This window comes from Acanthaster planci, linkage group LG15 (genome assembly GCF_054643075.1).
Source record: "Acanthaster planci isolate LZ-2023a linkage group LG15, COTS_SCS, whole genome shotgun sequence".
Lineage (NCBI taxonomy): Eukaryota > Metazoa > Echinodermata > Asteroidea > Valvatida > Acanthasteridae > Acanthaster > Acanthaster planci.
In genome coordinates, this window is record NC_141791.1 from 14,177 (window position 1) to 34,534 (window position 20,358).

At 37.8% G+C, this 20,358-nt stretch overlaps 1 protein-coding gene across 4 annotated transcripts in view; it reads right to left on the bottom strand.

Annotated features, from left to right (window-relative positions):
- Window positions 1-1,993: 1,993 nt before the first annotated feature.
- Window positions 1,994-20,358, bottom strand: part of LOC110974484 (uncharacterized) — a 33,947-nt gene continuing 15,582 nt past the window's right edge. For all 4 annotated transcript variants that reach the window (XM_022226155.2, XM_087146983.1, XM_022226156.2 and 1 more), the window contains 31 exons: window positions 19,371-19,505; window positions 19,203-19,268; window positions 18,989-19,054; window positions 18,352-18,560; window positions 18,050-18,141; window positions 17,589-17,719; window positions 17,265-17,468; window positions 16,651-16,724; window positions 16,089-16,199; window positions 15,256-15,426; window positions 14,934-15,074; window positions 14,642-14,723; window positions 14,158-14,297; window positions 13,278-13,673; window positions 12,675-12,951; window positions 12,085-12,211; window positions 11,722-11,876; window positions 11,100-11,216; window positions 10,737-10,871; window positions 9,257-9,322; window positions 9,048-9,113; window positions 8,484-8,692; window positions 7,977-8,071; window positions 7,268-7,404; window positions 6,718-6,921; window positions 6,123-6,196; window positions 4,879-4,989; window positions 4,536-4,706; window positions 3,871-4,011; window positions 3,509-3,590; window positions 1,994-3,385 (listed from right to left, as the gene is read on the bottom strand). In XM_022226155.2, coding sequence (XP_022081847.2) covers window positions 3,242-3,385; window positions 3,509-3,590; window positions 3,871-4,011; window positions 4,536-4,706; window positions 4,879-4,989; window positions 6,123-6,196; window positions 6,718-6,921; window positions 7,268-7,404; window positions 7,977-8,071; window positions 8,484-8,692; window positions 9,048-9,113; window positions 9,257-9,322; window positions 10,737-10,871; window positions 11,100-11,216; window positions 11,722-11,876; window positions 12,085-12,211; window positions 12,675-12,951; window positions 13,278-13,673; window positions 14,158-14,297; window positions 14,642-14,723; window positions 14,934-15,074; window positions 15,256-15,426; window positions 16,089-16,199; window positions 16,651-16,724; window positions 17,265-17,468; window positions 17,589-17,719; window positions 18,050-18,141; window positions 18,352-18,560; window positions 18,989-19,054; window positions 19,203-19,268; window positions 19,371-19,505 — 4,329 coding nt within the window. In that variant the 3' untranslated portion in view covers window positions 1,994-3,241. The remainder of the gene's footprint in view (window positions 3,386-3,508; window positions 3,591-3,870; window positions 4,012-4,535; window positions 4,707-4,878; window positions 4,990-6,122; window positions 6,197-6,717; window positions 6,922-7,267; window positions 7,405-7,976; window positions 8,072-8,483; window positions 8,693-9,047; window positions 9,114-9,256; window positions 9,323-10,736; window positions 10,872-11,099; window positions 11,217-11,721; window positions 11,877-12,084; window positions 12,212-12,674; window positions 12,952-13,277; window positions 13,674-14,157; window positions 14,298-14,641; window positions 14,724-14,933; window positions 15,075-15,255; window positions 15,427-16,088; window positions 16,200-16,650; window positions 16,725-17,264; window positions 17,469-17,588; window positions 17,720-18,049; window positions 18,142-18,351; window positions 18,561-18,988; window positions 19,055-19,202; window positions 19,269-19,370; window positions 19,506-20,358) is intronic.

Below are 20,358 nucleotides of genomic sequence, written 5' to 3' on the forward strand. Positions count from 1 at the left end.
TGTTTTTTAATATTTGTCTGTTTTCTATGTATTTTTCATTTTTAAGCAGCCAGTAAATATTTGGGAGTAAATATTTCATTTGGCTTGTAAACTTGTTTGCCGGTCTCGGTCTTTCTAACTAAATAGACGCGGTGCTTTTGGTTTTGCACGTCCAGTTTTGCTTGCTCGATTAAATCACGTTTCGTTTCGTAGCCGTTGACAATTAGCCATACTGCGTGAACGGCGACTAATTTATCATATTCAAATTCAGTGGCTAAAGTCAAGACCATTTGACGTTTAGAGAAATGTAAAAAAAATTCTCCATTTTTCTTTGGATTCGTTTGGGACAAGAGCTACTGTATGTGAAATCACTTGAAATCATAGGATTTGGAATTGTTTGAGCTGTGTTGTGGCTCCCCATATATTTATCAGCCAGTATTGGGCACAAAATAAAGTTAGCCACCAAGGATGACTTCCAAATAAACACAATGATATCACACCTTGTTTAGACATGCTATACCGTAAGACAGAGGTGGGGTAGGTCTTATGCTAGGTCTATAGGACACGAAGGAAAGAGCTTACAGGAGACTCGATCAGTGAATCATACCTTTGGGGGAATACCCAGAAGGCTGCAGCAAGAGATCACAGTACAATCACCTCAACAATTGCCATCATCAAGAAATGCCGATAGGCCGGTTGTCCTGTAAGCAACGACTCATCAGCACCTTGTGCTCAGGCTGAAGTGGATACACATAACATTCATTAAAACATGCAAAAGATATCAGAATAAGACGTGAACTGTTTCCATTAAGTTGTTTAATTAAGCAATGTGTCAGAAATAAAATCCCTGGTGTGTAACAATCCAGAAAACTGTCCACGGGAGTGTTCCTCGTCTGTCCATTACTGCTACAGCTAAAGAAACCAAAGGAACCCCGTTAAAATCCCAGCCTGCATGCATAACACTTATGTGGAGTCCTCTTTTTTAAATATAGGGCGTACTTAACCATAGCAAACAGCAGTATAAAACCAACAATGCTAAGTTCAAAATAACCTACATTGAAATAAAAATAACCTCACCTTTAAACTCACCTCCTCTGAAGTCACATTCAAACAATCCCGCCAACGTGGCCAAACACGCGTTCTCGTGCGTGCTCATTGTCACCGCACGTGGAAAACTGGTCTCCGGCAAAATTCCGCATAGCAAGTACCATAATGAGCAGGGTACCAAGCAAAGTACCAAAAAGCGCTAGTGATTGGCTCTCTCCAAATACATGTATCAGTGCGCACTGAAGCGAACCATCAAGATAACGCAAATATTATTTTTCGTAACGTAAATAAAAAGAATGATCTGTATTGGAAAGAAAAAAAACTACCCCCAAAATTTATTCTGGGAATTCGCATCAATCTCAAAATCCAGAAATTTTCTCCCCAAACCCTGGACAAACGCAACTGAAGCCTGGTTTCCACCATGATCACAACAAACGCCTAGACGTCAAGACGAAGAAAGTCACAGAAGAGTTGCTGTGTGACGTCATTCTACAAATAATCAACAAATATACGTCCAAAATTCGGAGAATTTTAGCATACACATGCCTCCCGAAACTAATCAGATGTATTTTTCATATAATGCGCGATATGCGGCAAAGGAGGACCACCCCCTATTGTGTCTTCTTTTGTGTTGATGAAATCTTTGGAATTCCTCGCAGATTTCTGAGGGGGGTGCAGTAGGCACAATACAGCTTGTGTATCATATGGGAGTCCCCCTTTGCCGCATATCGTGCAGGGTATGGTATTTTTGGTCGGCTATCTTCACAATTGGGACTGCTTGCATACATTTGGAGAAACAGATGGGCAAAATAAAGAGTGGTACTCAGCGAAAGGGGCATGTACACTCATCATGCAACCGTGTGTGGACCCACACAGCCAGTCATAGATATAGGATGTGTGGCCAACCAGAGACATCCCTGGGTGAACCACGGACGTATAAAACGCAGTAAAACACACGGGGCAGAAATTTGCAAAAGCAACCTACAACAAATTTGTATTCGAGTGCCTTCAAATCATATGTATGATAATTCCAACCAAAAGTACATTCAAATATCATGTACCGTGAATGAACTAATCGTGAATAAGGGGCACTAAATTTGAAACTAATATGAAATGCACTGTCTAAAGTTACCAGAAATCTCTTATCTGACTCTTAGCCTTGCATGTATATCAATAAGTCCGAAAACCATTAAACACAGTAATACTGAAAGGTCAGGCAAGTGTTCTAAAATAACATCAAGAAATTGTTATTCCAAAACAACAAGAACCTTTCATGCAAAAGTCAACATGATCAAGACACCGTTATAAAATTTATGATATATATGCCATTCCAAGATATAGGGGAATGTGAATTAACCTATTCCTATTGAAACATATTTATCAGAAAGAAAAATTTTTACATGTGAAAATCACTAACTGTAGCAAAACCCCTGGTGACAATTTTTTGGTGAAAACTGAAATGAGGATCCTTAATACACATAGAACTATGTTCGAAGGCAAATCTACCTGATTTACTCTACAAATGGCCTATAATATTAACACTGAAAAAAACCAGTAACTTTTATATTTTACTTATTTGAATTATGCAAAGGTGCAATATTTCCTTAATCTAAGCAACCAAAAAATCAATCTAAACATCAACATTTGGCCTATATATTTTGTCTTTGCGAAAACAGGCATAAATTCGCCAATCTAAATACCTCTAATTCTCCAATTTGAAGTGCTGCTACATTATTAATTCAATTTATGAAGTTTGAACAACAGATTTACCAAGCAGTTGCAATTATTTTACCTGCAGATGAAACATAATTAGCTTTGTGTTGACTGGGTAGAATCTCACCATTATAAGTCTATTGCAGTAAACATCATGTTGATTGGGTAGCTCACTTAGTTCATTCAGTATAGGACAGTGAATGTTGTATAAATTGGGTGGAAGCTCACAGAGTTTATTCAGTTTATGATAGTAAGCCTTGTGTATTCATGTTGATTTGGTAGAAGCTCACTTAGTTCATTCAGTTTATGACAGTGAGCTTCATTCTGATTGGGTATGAGCCCACTTCATTCAGTTTATGACAGTGAGCTTCACGTTGATTTGGCAAAAGCTAAGTTAGTTCACTCAGTTTATGACAGTAAGCTTCGTCTTGATTGGGTACAAGCTCACTTAGTTCATTCACTTTACGACAATGAGCTTCATGTTCACTGGGTTGAAGTTCACCTACGCATTCAGTCTCAACCACTGAGCAACTTCTTCATAATTTTGATCCATCCATCTGATATTGGCATTGATCACAGCCACAGCCTTGGTGAATGCCCTAGAGCCAGTGCCTTGGTCAGGGTTGTCTGCCATAAATTGTTTCACCTGTTGATTAATAATAGGACAAATTACATAACAATGAAAAGAAGAGACAGTTTTTGCCCTGTAATTTTTCTAGCCCCACAGCGATACTCCGTGCTCTGACTAAGGTGACAAAAGGTTTAATACCTGGTCAAGCTCAGCTTGGGTGTTGAAGTCATTGGTAACAGCAGTAACAACATTATCCAGTAGAAACACCCCATTTCCATACCTTCAAAACAAAACCATGATAAATAATCCTATAGTCAGAAAACTATAATTAAGGTTTGCAAGGAGAAATTTTGAGTTAACGAGTTAACCAACCTCTCTATGGTTCAGGAACAGTTCAACCAGCATACAAACCTTCTCTGGCTTCCATCAATAAGTCACTGCGAGCAGTGATCACCCTCTCTTTTCTATTAAATTAGACAACTGGATTCATATTCACCTGACACAATGGCACTTCTTCCTCCAATGCGCCAAGACAATTTTGGTAGCAATATTCAACTTACGTTTCTCGGAAAAATGACCAGTTTTCAACAAAGAAGTTCCATGCCAACGCCCTACCAGCAGGATTACTTGCTACTGCAGAAACAACTGATTGGCCGTCTTGGGATCGTATCAATGCGGTATCAAGAACTTTACTAAGATACCTGGAATCAAATGAAGAAGGAGGGTTAAGTATCACTACAGACAGATACATGTATATGGTTATATACAAAATTAAACGTTGGGAGAAGTCGTCCAGGATTGATGTCATGACCATGTAAGACACCCAACCCCAACACTAGACCTCCAGTCTGAATTCAAGTCACAAGCTATTCAAATGAACTGCAAACAAAAGTATTCCTTTGTCATTGTTCACCCTGTTACTTGCCACTGGTCTTGTACATGGTCTTGTGTCTAGTCTTGTGATGGTCTTGACTACAACATTGGGGAGATATAACCATAAGGCTGATCAAACCCAAATGGAAAGCTTTCATGTTGTGCAAATAATACTCCTACATGTATAAGCAATTTCAAAGACTGTGAGTTGTTCACTGAAATGGCCGATCAGGTCATATGAGATTCTCTCGTAAATTTAAGACTGTCAACCTTGCCCTTACATGTCATTAACTCTGGTCAGAGTAATACATCTGTAAAGAACCTGGTGAGATGGAACTACAAATATTATTACATTTGGAGAACAGCTTTGTCTTTGCTGCATGCCATCGCTGATTCCAAGACATCTTTGAGAGAAGAAATTGTGGTAGAATCAGTATAAGCTGCAAAAGCAGCATCCCATTCAGATTGACCGCCTTCAGAGATGGCTGTACAGAACACTGTAGACTGAAGATTGGCTTCAATGCTGCAAAGGAAAACAAAAACTCATCAAATTTCCCAAAAATTCACTTGTTCAATAATGTGCGAATCAGGAAAGATTCAGATTCAGATTGTTTTATTGTAGAATCACAAATCCTCTATTAATATCCAAGTCATGTGCAATTTAATGTACATGAATTATTGCTAACTAAACTTACACAGTATTAGTAGTGTTGTCCATCCAGTTGGCATACATCTCTTTAGCCTTGTTGATACAATCTGTATTGCCATATCCACACGCCATACTGATGGCTCTTGAACGACTCAACCTACCAATTCATTACATACAGAAGGTCACACCTGTTAACCATTTATTGAACAAAGTTAGAGAGTATAGCCATTCCCATTGGTCAAGAGATCATCATATGGCCAGTCTTCAACGGTTGATAAAGCAATGGCTAGCTGATCATAAACACTTTTTTGGTATCACATAAAATTTAGAATCCTATGAAATCTGGTCCCTTTTCCATTGTTCGATCGAAAAGTTAAAATCTTCATTTATGTTTGCACAATACTGTCAGAGAGTTCAGTGTACAAGCCCAAAATTCACACCGAACCCAACTCATCACATTCTGAGCAACCACATCGTACAATATGCACCACATGTATACGAATATCTATGTGAGGTCTTTTATGACTATTTGATCAAGCTTGATGCAAGCTACTTGCATCTGATGAAGTAGCTGTAGCTACGAAAGCTTATGCAGAGTTTTACTTTAATAGTTAGTCATTCAAGTGCTACTGATTCTTTATATTTGTATTTTACCTGACTGACACGGCTACCCACCACTGACTACTTGAGACAGGCACATATCGTAACATGGCCATGGAAATTTATATTTATATTTAACTTATTTGGCCTTCTTACTAACAAAGTATTGATGCATATGCTTGGCTGATCTTAAATTTTTGTTTCAGACAAGCTCAGGAGAGTGCACTGGTTAAGTATACTTATGCCGTCCCACAATATATGAAGCACAGGCAGTCTACATCCTACCAATGTAAGAATCTATAAATGCACACTAGAAGGTAATTTTGTACAGAATGTACCTTAAAATTTTTTTTAGGAAATTAGTTCCCTTTTTTTTACTGTTTCTTTACACAGCAAGGTAGCTTTCCTAAAATTTGCTTGTCACTTTTTATTAATGCTATTACAAAATTTCTATCATTAGTTTCTATAATGCAATGAATTCAACGATTCTGCGGTTACACAAACTCAATTTATGTTTTATTGAAATGGTAACCTCGAATAACAGTGATTCAGCACTGGTTGCGTTATGGTATTTAAGCAACCCAGAAGGCTCTTTTTAGGTGATCTAGGTGAATACGCGTGTACTTGAAGTATATAATTATTAAATGAATAAGTGTTTTTTGCCAAAAAAATGGCAGAACTTTCACCAACCTTTTCAAATGGTCTTCTTCATCATTCCATCCTACATAGTTATACATTGGCGTGACTTTCTTCCTCATGTATTCCTGCACAAATAAAAACCTGTTAATAGGCTCTTTGTTGCTCAGGTTCTTTACAACAGTTCCTCTTCTTACTAAAGCTCTCAAGATCTCCAAGTGCAAGTCTACAGAAAGAATTCACTAAGAAGACTTGTTACTGGAGACATCCTCTATAGTACTCTTTGAATAATGTCCCTCTGGCCAAAAAGCTCCCTCAAAGCCCCAGCTGTTTTCCCATTGATTGTGTACATCTAAATCGGGTTCCAGCACTCAAATTTCCAGCATGTTGTCAGATACAGTGCTCAAAATATAATGTCCCAGATGCCAAAGAACAGGACAGATTTCTTTCTGTTGTAACGCTCTAAGGTTTTGATGTTGGATTTTGTAAGACACAGTAGTATATCATCAGTGTTCATTAAGTACCTCCACTTATCAGCTAATGGTACATTAGCCTGGTGAAAGTCCAAAAAAAAATGTGCTTTTGCAGTAAAGCACATTTTGGTTGGACAAAAATACAAAAACAAACCAAACCTTGGCTGAGTACTTACGATGAAGTCCTCATTAGCATCTTCCAATGCCAAATTATCACCAATGTAATCCATGACGCGATCAACAGTATACCAGGGAACATAATCTTGTTCCTTATCCAAGTAAGATGTCAGATCCAGTGCTTTAGTCTGGCTGAGATCCCCTGCCCTTGCTAAATTGAAGGCATCATAGATGAGGGCTGAGCGACTTGGTATAGAAATCGCCTGGAATGTTAAAAAAAATCTTATAAGACATGTAGATTTGGGAATTTTATTAACATCCTCTCTGACTGTTTCTTAAAACACAGTATTCATACTAAATATTTATTTCTTTGAGCCATTGCATCATTGATACTTTTTCAGAGGTCGCTTTTATGCAATATACCACTTTGAATGTCAACCCTTCCCAGCCTTTACAACTGTTGGTCTGTCTCCTTGGTAAGCAATTATGTTTCAGGCAAACATGGTTTTTATCATCTATTTTGTTGAGTAATTCATGTCCCGCCCTCAACAGAATTTTCAGCTATATAGAAATTTGATTTCCGAATCTGACTGATTTCCTGATTCATACCATGTGATTTGTCTGCAGCTGTGCACTGAGCAAGGCCCAGTTTCTCTCATCATAGTTCACGCTGTAAAAACCTCTCTCATTGACGTTGACCAAGAGCCAGTTATCATCACCACCAGCACCATCTAAGATGACATCAGCTGTTGAATAAAGACAGCCGGGAAAACAGTAAACATCCATTCACTTTTGTTAATGTAGGCTGTTGGACGTGATTTCATTGTACTCTTATACAAAATGCCTAAACTGTTCCACAAACAAAATAGAATTTATTAAACATTTTGTTTCTTTGATCATGAGGAAATGTTCTTTACCCTTTAAAGATTATGCTCAATGGTTTAGGCAAAGTGAGACAGCCTTGGTCTTTAACCCTTTAAATTTATTCAGTTCAACTACCTTTTACCACAGCATGGCCTCTCTAACTGCAACTATCTTCTGAGTTAATATGCTATCAGGTCTTCATGTCAGTGTGAAAATATCCTCACTCCAAATTTTTTTCGAAATTGGGATTTTTTTCTCTTCTGATTTTAATTCACTTCAAGAACATGATTTCATTGAAACCACTGCATAAATGATGTAATTATTTGCGCTAAAACGTACAATGTTGAACTCATTCCATTCAAACTTCAAAGATCTAAAATTAATAGCAAAACCTAAAACAAACAAAAAACATGTTTGCAATACATCATCTGCTTAAAGTTGTTAATGAGCTTACTGATCTGATCCTCTGGTCTCATCCACTGGATTTCTGGGTTGGCAAAGTTTGGATTAACTCCAGATGTGTAAGTCAAGGGTACATGCCATACATACCTACAAATTCACAAAAATGGAAACAACTTATAATGTTTAATTTCTGCACAAAAAGCTTTCTCTGCATGTCTTCCATTATTCCGACATAATATATAGTGACTCTCATAATTACAACTGCAGATCGAGACTGCATTCAATTTGGACACCTAGACTTGGCCCGTTATTACAGCAAATAAACAACAACAAAATAAGGTTTCAGTAGTGGAAAGCCATTCACAATTCCTTCCCAAAAGCCTTTCAATTATCTAAAAAAGGCCATCTTTCATTGACAATTTACAAAAAAAAGCCCAAAATAACATCCCACACTTTCAAGAATAACTGAACAATTTTATCGTCACGTTATTCTGCATTTTAGGTGCTACATTCAACATTTCATGTCAATTATGTAATGGGTAATATGGTGTAATCTCACCCAAGGTCTGGATACGGTGATGTCGTGTCAGAAGACGGGTCTGTCAGGAATCTCTTCTGTGTAGCTGAGGCAGTGATCTTGTTTGTTTCTCCAGAGTATGTCCTTGTTACCATGACAACTGGGAAACCCATCTGATTTGTCCATGTGTCCATGACAGTGGCTATGTCAGATATGCCATCTCCAAGATCAACTCCGTCCTCCATCATTGCCTGAATGAGTAACAGAGTGAACGTTTGCTATTCCTGACACTTGTGAATGTTGTATATTCTGGCTGTGGTTTATCCATCCTGGCAAATTATCATTATTTGTTCATGTGTTCCTGACATTTCACAGAGGGATTCACTCATCATTACTTTCTACCATCAGCATTCAAATCATTAAGATACCACATAATGCAGCATTGTTTATGCTTGCAGATCCAATCACTACAGCTCAGTAAATGACAGAGTCACAGGGATGTTTATTATGAGAGCAGGGTAAACTGCAGCGATTTTAACCAATTTGGTCTGTCATTACAACCAACAAGCATTTCATTAGGTATGTAATCAGAAAGACTCTACAAACCTTGTTGACATGATACCAAAGATCACTGTTCTCAGCACCCCTGTACTGCAAGCCTCGCAGATAAGACTAATCAAAACCAAAAAAATCAAAAATTAATTCACTAAATTCTGTTTATGTATTGTTTGCTCAAGAAATACATGTAACACCATTACATTTATTCACATTTTTCGCTTACAATGTGGTATAACCTTGTAACATTTCCAAGTTACCTTAAGACCTTTCAGAAAGGTATCCTCCCCAATGAAGTCATTCGCCATCCGCAACACAGAGGCACCCTGCAATCAGATTTAAACAAAGTGATTGACCATACCCCACACATAGGCACCCTCCAATTAGATTTAAACAAAGTGATTGGCCATACCCCACACATAGGCACCCTCCAATTAGATTTAAACAAAGTGATTGGCCATACCCGACACATAGGCCACCTCCAATTAGATTTAAACAAAGTGATTGGCCATACCCCACACATAGGCACCCTGCAATCAGATTTAAACAAAGTGATTGACCATACCCCACACATAGGCACCCTCCAATTAGATTTAAACAAAGTGATTGGCCATACCCGACACATAGGCCACCTCCAATTAGATTTAAACAAAGTGATTGGCCATACCCCACACATAGGCACCCTCCAATGAGATTTAAACAAAGTGATTGGCCATACCCGACACATAGGCACCCTCCAATGAGATTTAAACAAAGTGATTGGCCATACCCCACACATAGGCACCCTGCAATCAGATTTAAACAAAGTGATTGACCATACCCCACACATAGGCACCCTCCAATTAGATTTAAACAAAGTGATTGGCCATACCCGACACATAGGCAACCTCCAATGAGATTTAAACAAAGTGATTGACCATACCCGACACATAGGCAACCTCCAATTAGATTTAAACAAAGTGATTGGCCATACCCCACACATAGGCACCCTGCAATCAGATTTAAACAAAGTGATTGACCATACCCCACACATAGGCACCCTCCAATGAGATTTAAACAAAATGATTGGCCATACCCGACACATAGGCACCCTCCAATTAGATTTAAACAAAATGATTGACCATACCCCACACATAGGCCACCTCTAATTAGATTTACACAAAGTGATTGGCCATACCCGACACATAGGCCACCTCCAATTAGATTTACACAGAGTGATTGGCCATTCCAGACACAAAGGTACCTTCCAATGAAATTTAAACAAAGCGATGCCACATACTTGACGATTTCTAACATGAACAGCCCTGGAGTTAATTCTACATCTATGAGTGAGAAGCCATGTCCTTTTGGGTTTGTGCTCAATGGAAACCATGCCTCAAGAGTACAAAACTTTACCTCCATTCCATTTCTGTTTACAGAAACCAGTAAAAAAAATAAAGGAAATCCATTTTGTTTTAACACTGGGACACTATCACAAGCTTGATTCTCCCTTTTTAAATTAGTTTGATTTTCAGTTTTGGATCAGACTCCAGCTTTGGGATTTGGGCTCCAGTACAGAAAACCTTGAATTTGTAAGTTTAAGTCAATCAAACACTTGTCAATGATTCCACAAAAACAGAAAAAGGGCAAAGTCTGAATAATGACACTTGATTGTTACATATCTTTGCAAGGAAATGTCCTAGTGTCACAAGCTGGTGAGCTTTTCGGTAAAACTTAAGACTAAAAAATGACAACACCTACCTTGTTGTATGTTATAGTGTCAAACATTTCATTGATTTCTGACGTTGTCAACGTTTTAGCAACAATTGGTCGTGAGGTAGTCAAAGCATCGACACCCATTGCTCGATTCAGGTCATAAATCACAAACTTGTCCCACTGTACAAAGACAAAGAGAAATTATCTTTAAGTTTCTTGGTTTCAGTTTGTACACCATCTATAACTATGAAATTTTGAATGAAAATGTTTTACAGAACTGGTGACATCAATACCCTGCATGTAAAAAATGCAATGCTGAAAACACAGGTCTTTTTAGAATGAAAATATCACAGTGCATACGTGTAGATCTGGGGGTATACATGTATTAAAGCAGTTATCAATCCTTACCATTGCCCAGTCATCTCCCTCAACTTGGTGTGTACCAATATATTCCACCCAGCTTGCAAAGCCTTCATTCAACCACAAGTAATCCCACCATTTTGTTGTCACAAGATTACCAAACCACTGCAATTAAACACAACAAAATCAAAGTACTTATCATTAGACCATGCCCCTGCTATGCAAAAAGCTTAAGACCCCAACGGCTTGTTTTACAGCATTTGGACAATCAAATGATCTCATTCATATCAAAGTAGGCCATACATTCAATTGAAAGTTTCTTTTAATTTGGAGCCTCACCAATAAAAAAGAGAACAATCAAACAAAAGTTCATTACAGATTAACTTCATTGATGGAGACAAATTTTAAAATTAAGATTTATTACATAATATCTAACATATTAAAAGTCACATAAAAAACATGAAAGTGAGCCATGGAACCCACAATATGTGACACCACCCAATTTGACAGATTACATGAAATAGATTAAGGAGAACATGATCGGCATGGCTTCCTTGTTGTGAGGGTTGTGAGTTTCTTCTACCTACCCACTTAACAGAGCGAAATGTACACAATCTTGATGAAAAACATGAATATTTCAAACTTTCAATGATGAATACAAAGGACTCGCCTGATGAGCTAACTCATGAGCAATGACAGTACAGACACTCTGCTTTCGACTTTCAGACGACACTCCCTCTTCATACAAGAGTCGAGCTTCACGGTAAGTTATTAGACCCCAATTCTCCATTGCACCAGCGCTGAAGTCTGGCAGAGCAATCATATCTGATGAGAAAATAACAGCACGGAATACATTTCTAAATAAAGCTGCTATGTGTTAGGCTTAAAGAGTTCTTTGACTTCCACCTCAATGGTGTGCTTCCACTCTCAAAACTGATAATCTGAAGACCAGTAATATTCCAGTAATTTAGCTTTTTTGTGTAGGGGAAAAGGTATTAACCAAGATCACTAGAGAAAAGTGAATTTTAATTACCCAATTTAGTCAAGGGGTACTTGATTTCTAATCCATACAACCCATCAAAGTAGTCAAGAATTTCCACTCCCCTCTGTAAAGCATAGTCTGTTTGGTTGATGAAATCCTCTTGGGCCCAAACACCAAACTGATTCAACAGAAAATGATTTTTAAAAATCATGTGTTAATAAAGCCAAAAACATCATTGGAATACATAAAGAAAGTCAAGTAAATGGGTTCCAAAGCTCTATCCAATGGGGTTAGCTGGTGTAGGTTGTGCTTCCTGAGTTTCCAGGTAAAGTTCCAATAAGAGAGGCTAAGGTTCCAAAACTCTTTCCAATGGGGTTAGTTGATGTAGGTTGTGTTTCCTGAGTTTCCTGGAAAAGTTCCAATGAGACTAGCCACGGTTCCAAAACTCTTTCAGATGGACAGAACATTTCCTAGGGAGAACTCGCAATATTCTAATAAAACATTTGCGCATTCGTACTCTGAATGTTCAATGAATTTAATAGTTTGTTGTCTAAGTTTGACGCTTTATCTAATTATACATCTTTAACAGGACTCCATCGGGACTTCATGATGAGTTTTATTTAAGTTGGAAATACGCTTACCTCAACATCATTTTGTGTGGTCATAAACTTTGCTTTGAAATCACTAACTATGTAGCAGACAAGATATGTTGACATGATGACACTCTCTTCAAAAGTTGCTCGCATCCATCCACCATCAAGTGTCTCTGGTGATCCTTTCATAGGCATGTTGGCTAAGGCATGGTACTGGGGCTCATACTCCAAGGTTATGTTGAAGGTGGCTTTCATGTCAGGCTCATCAAAACATGGAAAAGCCTTGCGGGCATCCACTGGGTCAAAGAAAGTACTTGCCAAATACCTGTATAAATTTAGGAATGAAGTGTTTCAACCTCTTGACCGCAAAATATTAACCACCTGCCACTGTAACCAGAACCAGAAAAGTGTGGTTCCTATAGTAAACATTGCGTTTAATATCTTTGTTCTCTGGTAGAAATCACTCAGTGTACATAATGAAATGCGTATAAAATACAAGGGTGACAACCGACAGTACTGGTCACTCTCATTATTTTAGATATAACCAAAGCATATACATGTACTGACAGTACACGTCATCAGTCTCACTCATTTCGACAACCAACATGAATAATTTGATCATTTTACAATTATTAGGGATCTTATTCTCACCTCGTTCCTCCAGACTTTGGGTTGTAGCTACTCAAGTAGTAGCCTCCCAGGTCATTACGTAAGACATTATTAAACTCAATATGCAGGTGATATTTGGCCCCAACCTCCAGTAAAGCATCTAACTGAATCACAATGAATTCAGTCTCAGCATACAACCAGGGTTCCACCTTATATCCTGGGGCAGTTCCACCATCCTCCCGCGTAAGGGTAGTTGTACCATCAGGGATTGTTAAGTTCCTATTGTGTACAAGAATGACGTCTGTCTTCTCAAAGCACTCAATTAAAATATCCACGGAGCCATTGAAGGCAAAATTGGTCAGGTCTGTTCGGACTTTGAGGTCATATGAGATAGGCAAGATGGCATCTGGAAGGCGAATCCTCTCCCACGGTTCCTTGCTGTAACAAATGTTACAAAATAATTTACTGAACTGTATTGACATACCCGATGCATATAAGCTATTTCATCTTCAAAGGTAACCCCTTTTCAGAGGCCATTTAGTATCAGGCGGTGGAAAAATCACTAGCTCCAACGTCAAAATATGGCTCCATTATGGTTTACATGTACTTGTTTTGAACTATACAATCAAATAAAATGACCCAAAAAATTCAATGGTGGTCAAGTGCAGCAAATTACATAGCGTACCTCGAATTGTGAAGGTACTGTATACATGTAGATCATTTGGACTGCCTCTACAAAAACTGTTTATCATTGTCTAAAAGAACCGCACCACTCCTGAAATATCTCGACAATGACAAATTAATTGTAAGTTTAAGGACACAAAAACTGCTTTGCTCCAAAGATAAGTTTCTTGAAGAAAACTAAATTCTGTCTACAATGAGTGTATCTAAACCAACTAAATCTTTAGAAGTTTGTACGTACCTGGCATTGTCTAGCCATTCTGTAACTTCTACAAAGTTTTCTTCCATCCATCTAATATTGGCTTTAATTTCAGCAACCGACTGAATGAATGCCCATGCCCCTGTACCTTGGTCTGGATGTGCTTCCATGAACTGCTCAACCTATTACAATAAATAAACTTGGGTGAAGTTGATCAATGCAGGTCTTTAGCCACAGACTTGTAGTCTCTAAGTCCAAGATTCAACCTACTGCATTATCCCACTAGTTTACGGTGTTCTCTCTCCAGCAAACATACAGAAAAAGTGCTTACTATTCCTCAGACTTTGACTTGTGAATGAGTTAATTTTAAAAAGTTTCAGAGTGAAATTGCATTTAACAGGCTCAAAATTACAAACAAAAGAAAAAACTGGCTAGAGGAAACCCAGTACAACTGTAATACTTATTTTATAACTGTAACATTGTTTAATACTACTGCTAATAAATTTGCATTCACAGTGGCTTGTACCTCTTTAAGACTTTCAAGGGTATTAAAGTGGGTTGTCACTCCTTTAATGAGGCTATCGAATAAGAAAACGGTATTGCCATACCTGTATCAAACAAGAACAAAAATCATTATTGTATTAAACAAAAACAAAAGGATTATCAAATGTTTACAAATCTGAGGCCTATTTACTCTTCATCTCCAAACAAAATCATAAGATTTTTTTTAAATCTATGACAAATCTTTGAAAAACAATGTATTACTATATGAAGGTTAAATGAGCAGAAAAACCCTCTGGGTAGCATTTTTCACTTACGCCTTCCTGAAGTAAGCCCAGTTGTTTCTAAAGAAATCCCAGGCCAGATTAGTGCCAGCAGGATTAGACGCAACGGCTACGACTACATCCTTCCCATCCTGTTCACGGATTTGGCTTGTGTTGAGTACGGCGGCAAGGTATCTATTGAAATTAACATCACAATTTTTTAAACAATGTTGATGTCCAGACTTGCAGAACGCTTCTTAAAAGCTACTGAAAACATGCCAACCTTTACACACAAAACATTATTTAAAGTTCTGCAGTTTGGAAGTCTTCGTAAATGGTGCTATTCACTGTAAAGAAACCAAGTTCAATGACCAACCTGCTAAGAATGTTGATGTCCTTACTACAAGCCATGGCAGATTGGAGGTTGGACTTAAGTGAAGTATCTGTGTTGCCGTTAGTGTAAAGGTCGAAGGCAAACTGCCATTCAGTTTCTCCACCATCAGCAATGCCAGTGCAGAACACGATGTACTGAAGATCAGCTTCTACCCTAGTAGGGCAAAAGCATAGCCCAAGGTAAAGGAAAATTACCAATGTTGAACATAGCTTAGTGAAAGTGAGCAAGAACTACCCTACTGTAGCAAATACAGTGACCATAGGTCAAAGGTTAAAGGCAAACTACCCCTGCAAACACTGTAGTTAAAACAAGCTTCTACATTTCTACCCTACTGTAGCAAATCCAGTGACCATAGGTCAAAGGTTAAAGGCAAACTACTTCCCAAACACTGTAGTTAAAGTGAGCTTCTACATTTCTACCCTACTGTAGCAAATAAAGTGATTCTGAGTCACATGATACACCAATCATCTCTTTTTGTGTAACTTTTACACATTTGAGTTAATATGCATTTAGATTTGGTGTCTCATTTACTCTAAATACACATACGTTTTCATTGGACAAAAAATTGCAATTTAGATCATTTTAGATTAGATCATTTTAGATGTGAAGAACTTTCCCCCATATTTAACTACCTTCAGAAAGCTCTTCTTCATTGGACAAATATTCATGAAGACCAAACAAAATTTCTGAAACTGAATCTCCAAAGCCACTCATACAAATATTCATCATGAAAAGATTTGCAAAGTCCCACAAAATTGGGTCTTTTTATTGATAAATTGAGGCAGAAGCACGGATAAAAGATACAGACTCCTTACTTGTTGGTGATCATATCTGTCATCCAGTCTGCATATCGAGTAGAAGCCTCTGTCCTACAGTCTTCAAGCCCATAGCCACAAGCCATGTTAATGGCACGTGCACGACTTAATCTGAAACAAGGAAATTAGTTACAGGGTCAAGGTTAATGTCTCTTAACCCTCCTGGTGTTTTAACCGTCAAAAACAGTCAAAAATGCCTTCCAATTGATTTCCCCCAGTACACAGACATGTATGGGAAATTTGACTGATTTTGACTGATATGACAACTGTGTCAAGAATACATCAAAGCATAGGAGGGTTAAAGGATATTAACCTGAAGCTAAACAAGGCTTACACCATGAAGCTGCTAGTTATTGTCTTCAAATTCAATAATCATCAAATAAAATGTTGCCTTCATGATATTAACAAATATGGTCATTTGTAAAACTGTAATGGTGTAAACAGTTTGGACCAGTTTTTAGCATAAAAGCAGAACTTTGCAGACTACTGAGGGAGACCCAATGAACCATTCCAAAATCATCACTTGTTTCAATTGTGAGGTACATGATTGTGTCTCACTCACTTCTGGAGATGGTTTCCAGTGTTGGCCCATCCAACATACTGATACATTGGCTCAATTTGTGCCCTCATGTAAGTCTATAGAAGGGAATAAAAACGATCAACTTGATCATTTAGACAACACAGGAACATGCATGATATAACGACATGGGAACAGCCATGTATCACATAACAGAAAACACCTTCCACTACCTCATGTACCAATAAAAAAAAGACTTTACTTATCACCAAATGCGTGGACTGAAGACACCCATTTGTAGAGGCTAATGAAGTTTATCACTACTGCATTAAAATGAGGATTGGTTCGACTTTATATGGTTTACAGCAATGATATTGTGGGATGACTTAACCACATCGAACCAGGGAGCATTTATGAATGTTGATGATGCTGGGACGGGATAATTTTCATTATTTTCTGTTTTCAAAATATCTTTAATACCATTTACAGAAACTATACTGTGACATGACTTTTAACTCTACTTCTCCTGATGGCATGTGGACTGTCAAAGGCACATTAACCACACATTTCAAGACGTGCTGACACTGTAAGTTGTACACTAAGTATATACAGTGTTAACATTTGCCAATGTAAGGGCAAAACCGGTTATTAACACCTACCTCATATGAAGCATTGGCTGCTGTAAGAGCCAGGTTGTCATAGATGTATCCGAGGACACTATCTACTGTATACCATGGAACATAATCTCTCTCTTCTCTCAAGTAACTTGTCAGATCCAGAGCCTTAGCCTGACTTAGGTCACCTGCCCTTGCTAAGCTGAAGGCATCGCTAATGAGAGCTGAGCGACTGGTTGTAGATATCATCTGGAAAGTTATTTCATTTGTATAAGAAAAAGGCATGTCTTTGTGACAGTGAACAAACCAGTCTGTAAACAAAATTAAACACAAAAGAAGATGCTATCTAAGAAAAGGATTTCACTTTACCGTGTGATTATTCATCAGTTGTCGCGACAGGAGTTTCCAGTTGGTTTCATCATAGTTAACACGGTAGAATCCCCTCTCATTAGTGTTGACTAAAAGCCAGTCACTATCATCACCAGCCGTTTCAATATTAGCTAGTCCATAAAACAAACATTACACAGCACTGTTAGAATAGTAACCTGTCATTGCACTGACCAATGGCAAGGCTAAAGAGTACCAGCCATTTCAGCACTTAACTATCTATACCCCATTTATCAGGAAGAATGATAACTACTTGAATGAAAAAACCTTTCTGCTAATCCCATACAAATACCGACAGTATAAACCTCAATGATTACTTTACTGTATACAGCATGGATGTGCCTACTGACAAGTATAATACTCATTTTTGTCTCTTTACCTTAATTCCTTCCTTTTGGTCATCCTCCTACTTTTTTCAATGTACTGGTAAAGTTCAATCTTACCATTTTCTGTAGTCAACAGCCACATGGCGCTTGGTGTGTCGAAATCTGGATTTTGTCCTGTGGTATATGTAAGTGGTACATACCATTTATATCTGTTGACAAAATATTCATCAAAAGTTATATTCAGGGATAATCAAAGCTACAGCGGAAGTTGAGTCATAATATTCAAGCTTTGTGAAATATTCAACAGTTGGTTGGAACCTGACAATCAGTAAAAGATAACATTTCATGTATTGCTACAAGATAGTACAGCAAGAGCGAAGATTGTTGAATAGAACTTGATGGAAATTGATGAAACTTACCCCAAGTCTGGATACGCAGATGAACCAGTATCAGATGCAGGATCTGTCAGGAATCTTTTCTGTGTTGCCATAGCCTTAATCTTATTTGCTTCTCCACCATATAATCTGGTTACAGTAACAGTTGGAAAGCCCATCTGTCGTGTCCAAGTCCTCATGATGGTTTCCACAGTAAGACCAGACCCAAAGTCAACATTGTCCTCTTTTACTGCCTACCAAAGTAAGGGCAATAAACAATTGAAGATCAGTGCTTATGAGGAACAAAATTATAACAGCAGATTATTCTCACCCGGAAATTATTTCAAAATATTTCTGTGAATGTTGTTTTCTATTCCATACTTTCAGCTCGTTAAAAAAATCCAAGGGTACCATTTTTAAAGTGACCCAAGACAACCTTGATTTTATGGATTAATAAAACAAGTCGCTTTAAATTTTCATTGCATATTGATTAAGTCATTGATTATTTATTCTAAGTGGACTAATTATGCAAAACAAATGTAATGCATTATAAAGTAGAACACTCATCCCATGTTTGAAAAGGGCCAGCGCCAATCTAAAAGACCTGACATCACAGAGATTTGAGTTTTCAACACTTCCCATTCTCAACTAAATGTACCTAGTTTATCCCTTGTTACCTTACCCTTTGCAAGTTGCGCCACAAATCACTGTTTTCTGCTGTATTGTTCTGCCTGTCTTTCAGGTAATACTGAAAGAAAATGGAAGGTGTAAGACAACGTGCAATGTAAAACAGTCATCAGACCATTGTAGCTCTTTCCTGCAATACTTAATACAGTCAAAACTCCACTTTTTTCCTAAGTTGATAGGATGAGATTTGAATAATTCTTGGGTTTTACCTTAAGTCCTTTTGTGAATGTGCTTTCACCAAGGAAATATCTCATCATACGTAGAATGGAAGCACCCTAGAGAGAAAGAAACAAAGACCAGAAACACTCGGCTTAATATACCAGTACTTCAATCACTGATACATTTGCTAAAATGAGGTATGTGAGTTTCATTCTTACCTTATTGTAAGAGATTGTATCAAACATGGAGTTGATTTCTGATGGTGTAGAAACTGGAATAACAATTGGTCTTGAAGTTATGAGAGCATCAGTTGCCATGGACCTCTGCAGATCGTACACTACGAATTTGTCCCACTGGGGAAGATAACAGTTTTTTTAATTCACAGTAACTGACAGACCATATACTGGGGATTAATGCAGTGGTTAAAGATACGACTTGTGATCTGAGGGTAAAGGTTCAAATCAATTTAACGCTCTCTTCCAAAATATCAATTTATCACAAGTCGCTTATACATATAAATGTAGTTTGAAATTGTTTTGCAGTAAACTGTACCATCACTACAAGGAAAAGAAAAGGTCTGGATTGTTTCAGGTCTAGTGAATCGGACACAAGCACTAGCCTACTTGACTCTCCTCCTGTATGAATACCAATGAAAAGATTTGGGTATGTATACATCAAACATATCCCACACTAGAGATAAATACAATTGGTACAGTGGCAATGGTCAGGACCACTGTAGTTTTGAATGGGACAATCCACAAGTTTAATTAAAGAGTTCAACTATGCTCTCAAACTTGATTTTGATAAAACAATCCATGAACATACTACCAAAATGCAACAAAAACAAATCACAAGTTTAAAGAGTTCAACTATTCTCTCCAATTAATTAATTTTGGATTTGCCCTGCCCAATGTGCATTTAACACTGAATACTCAATGTACCCCCGACAGCTTGTGAAAAAAAACACAAGCGTACTCGGGTGAAGCTTGAACCCACGACCTCCTGCTTACTAGTGCAGACGACTTAACCACTCAACCACCGAGCTTGCTGGTGTCGGCTGGCTGGTTCGAATCGAATGTAGCAGCGGGTACTGCTGAGCATACAGTGTTAAATACACGTCAAGCAGGGAAAATCCAAAATTAATTTACATCTCCCAGCACAAATCCATCTTTGAAATATTCTCTCAAACTTGATTTTGATAAAACA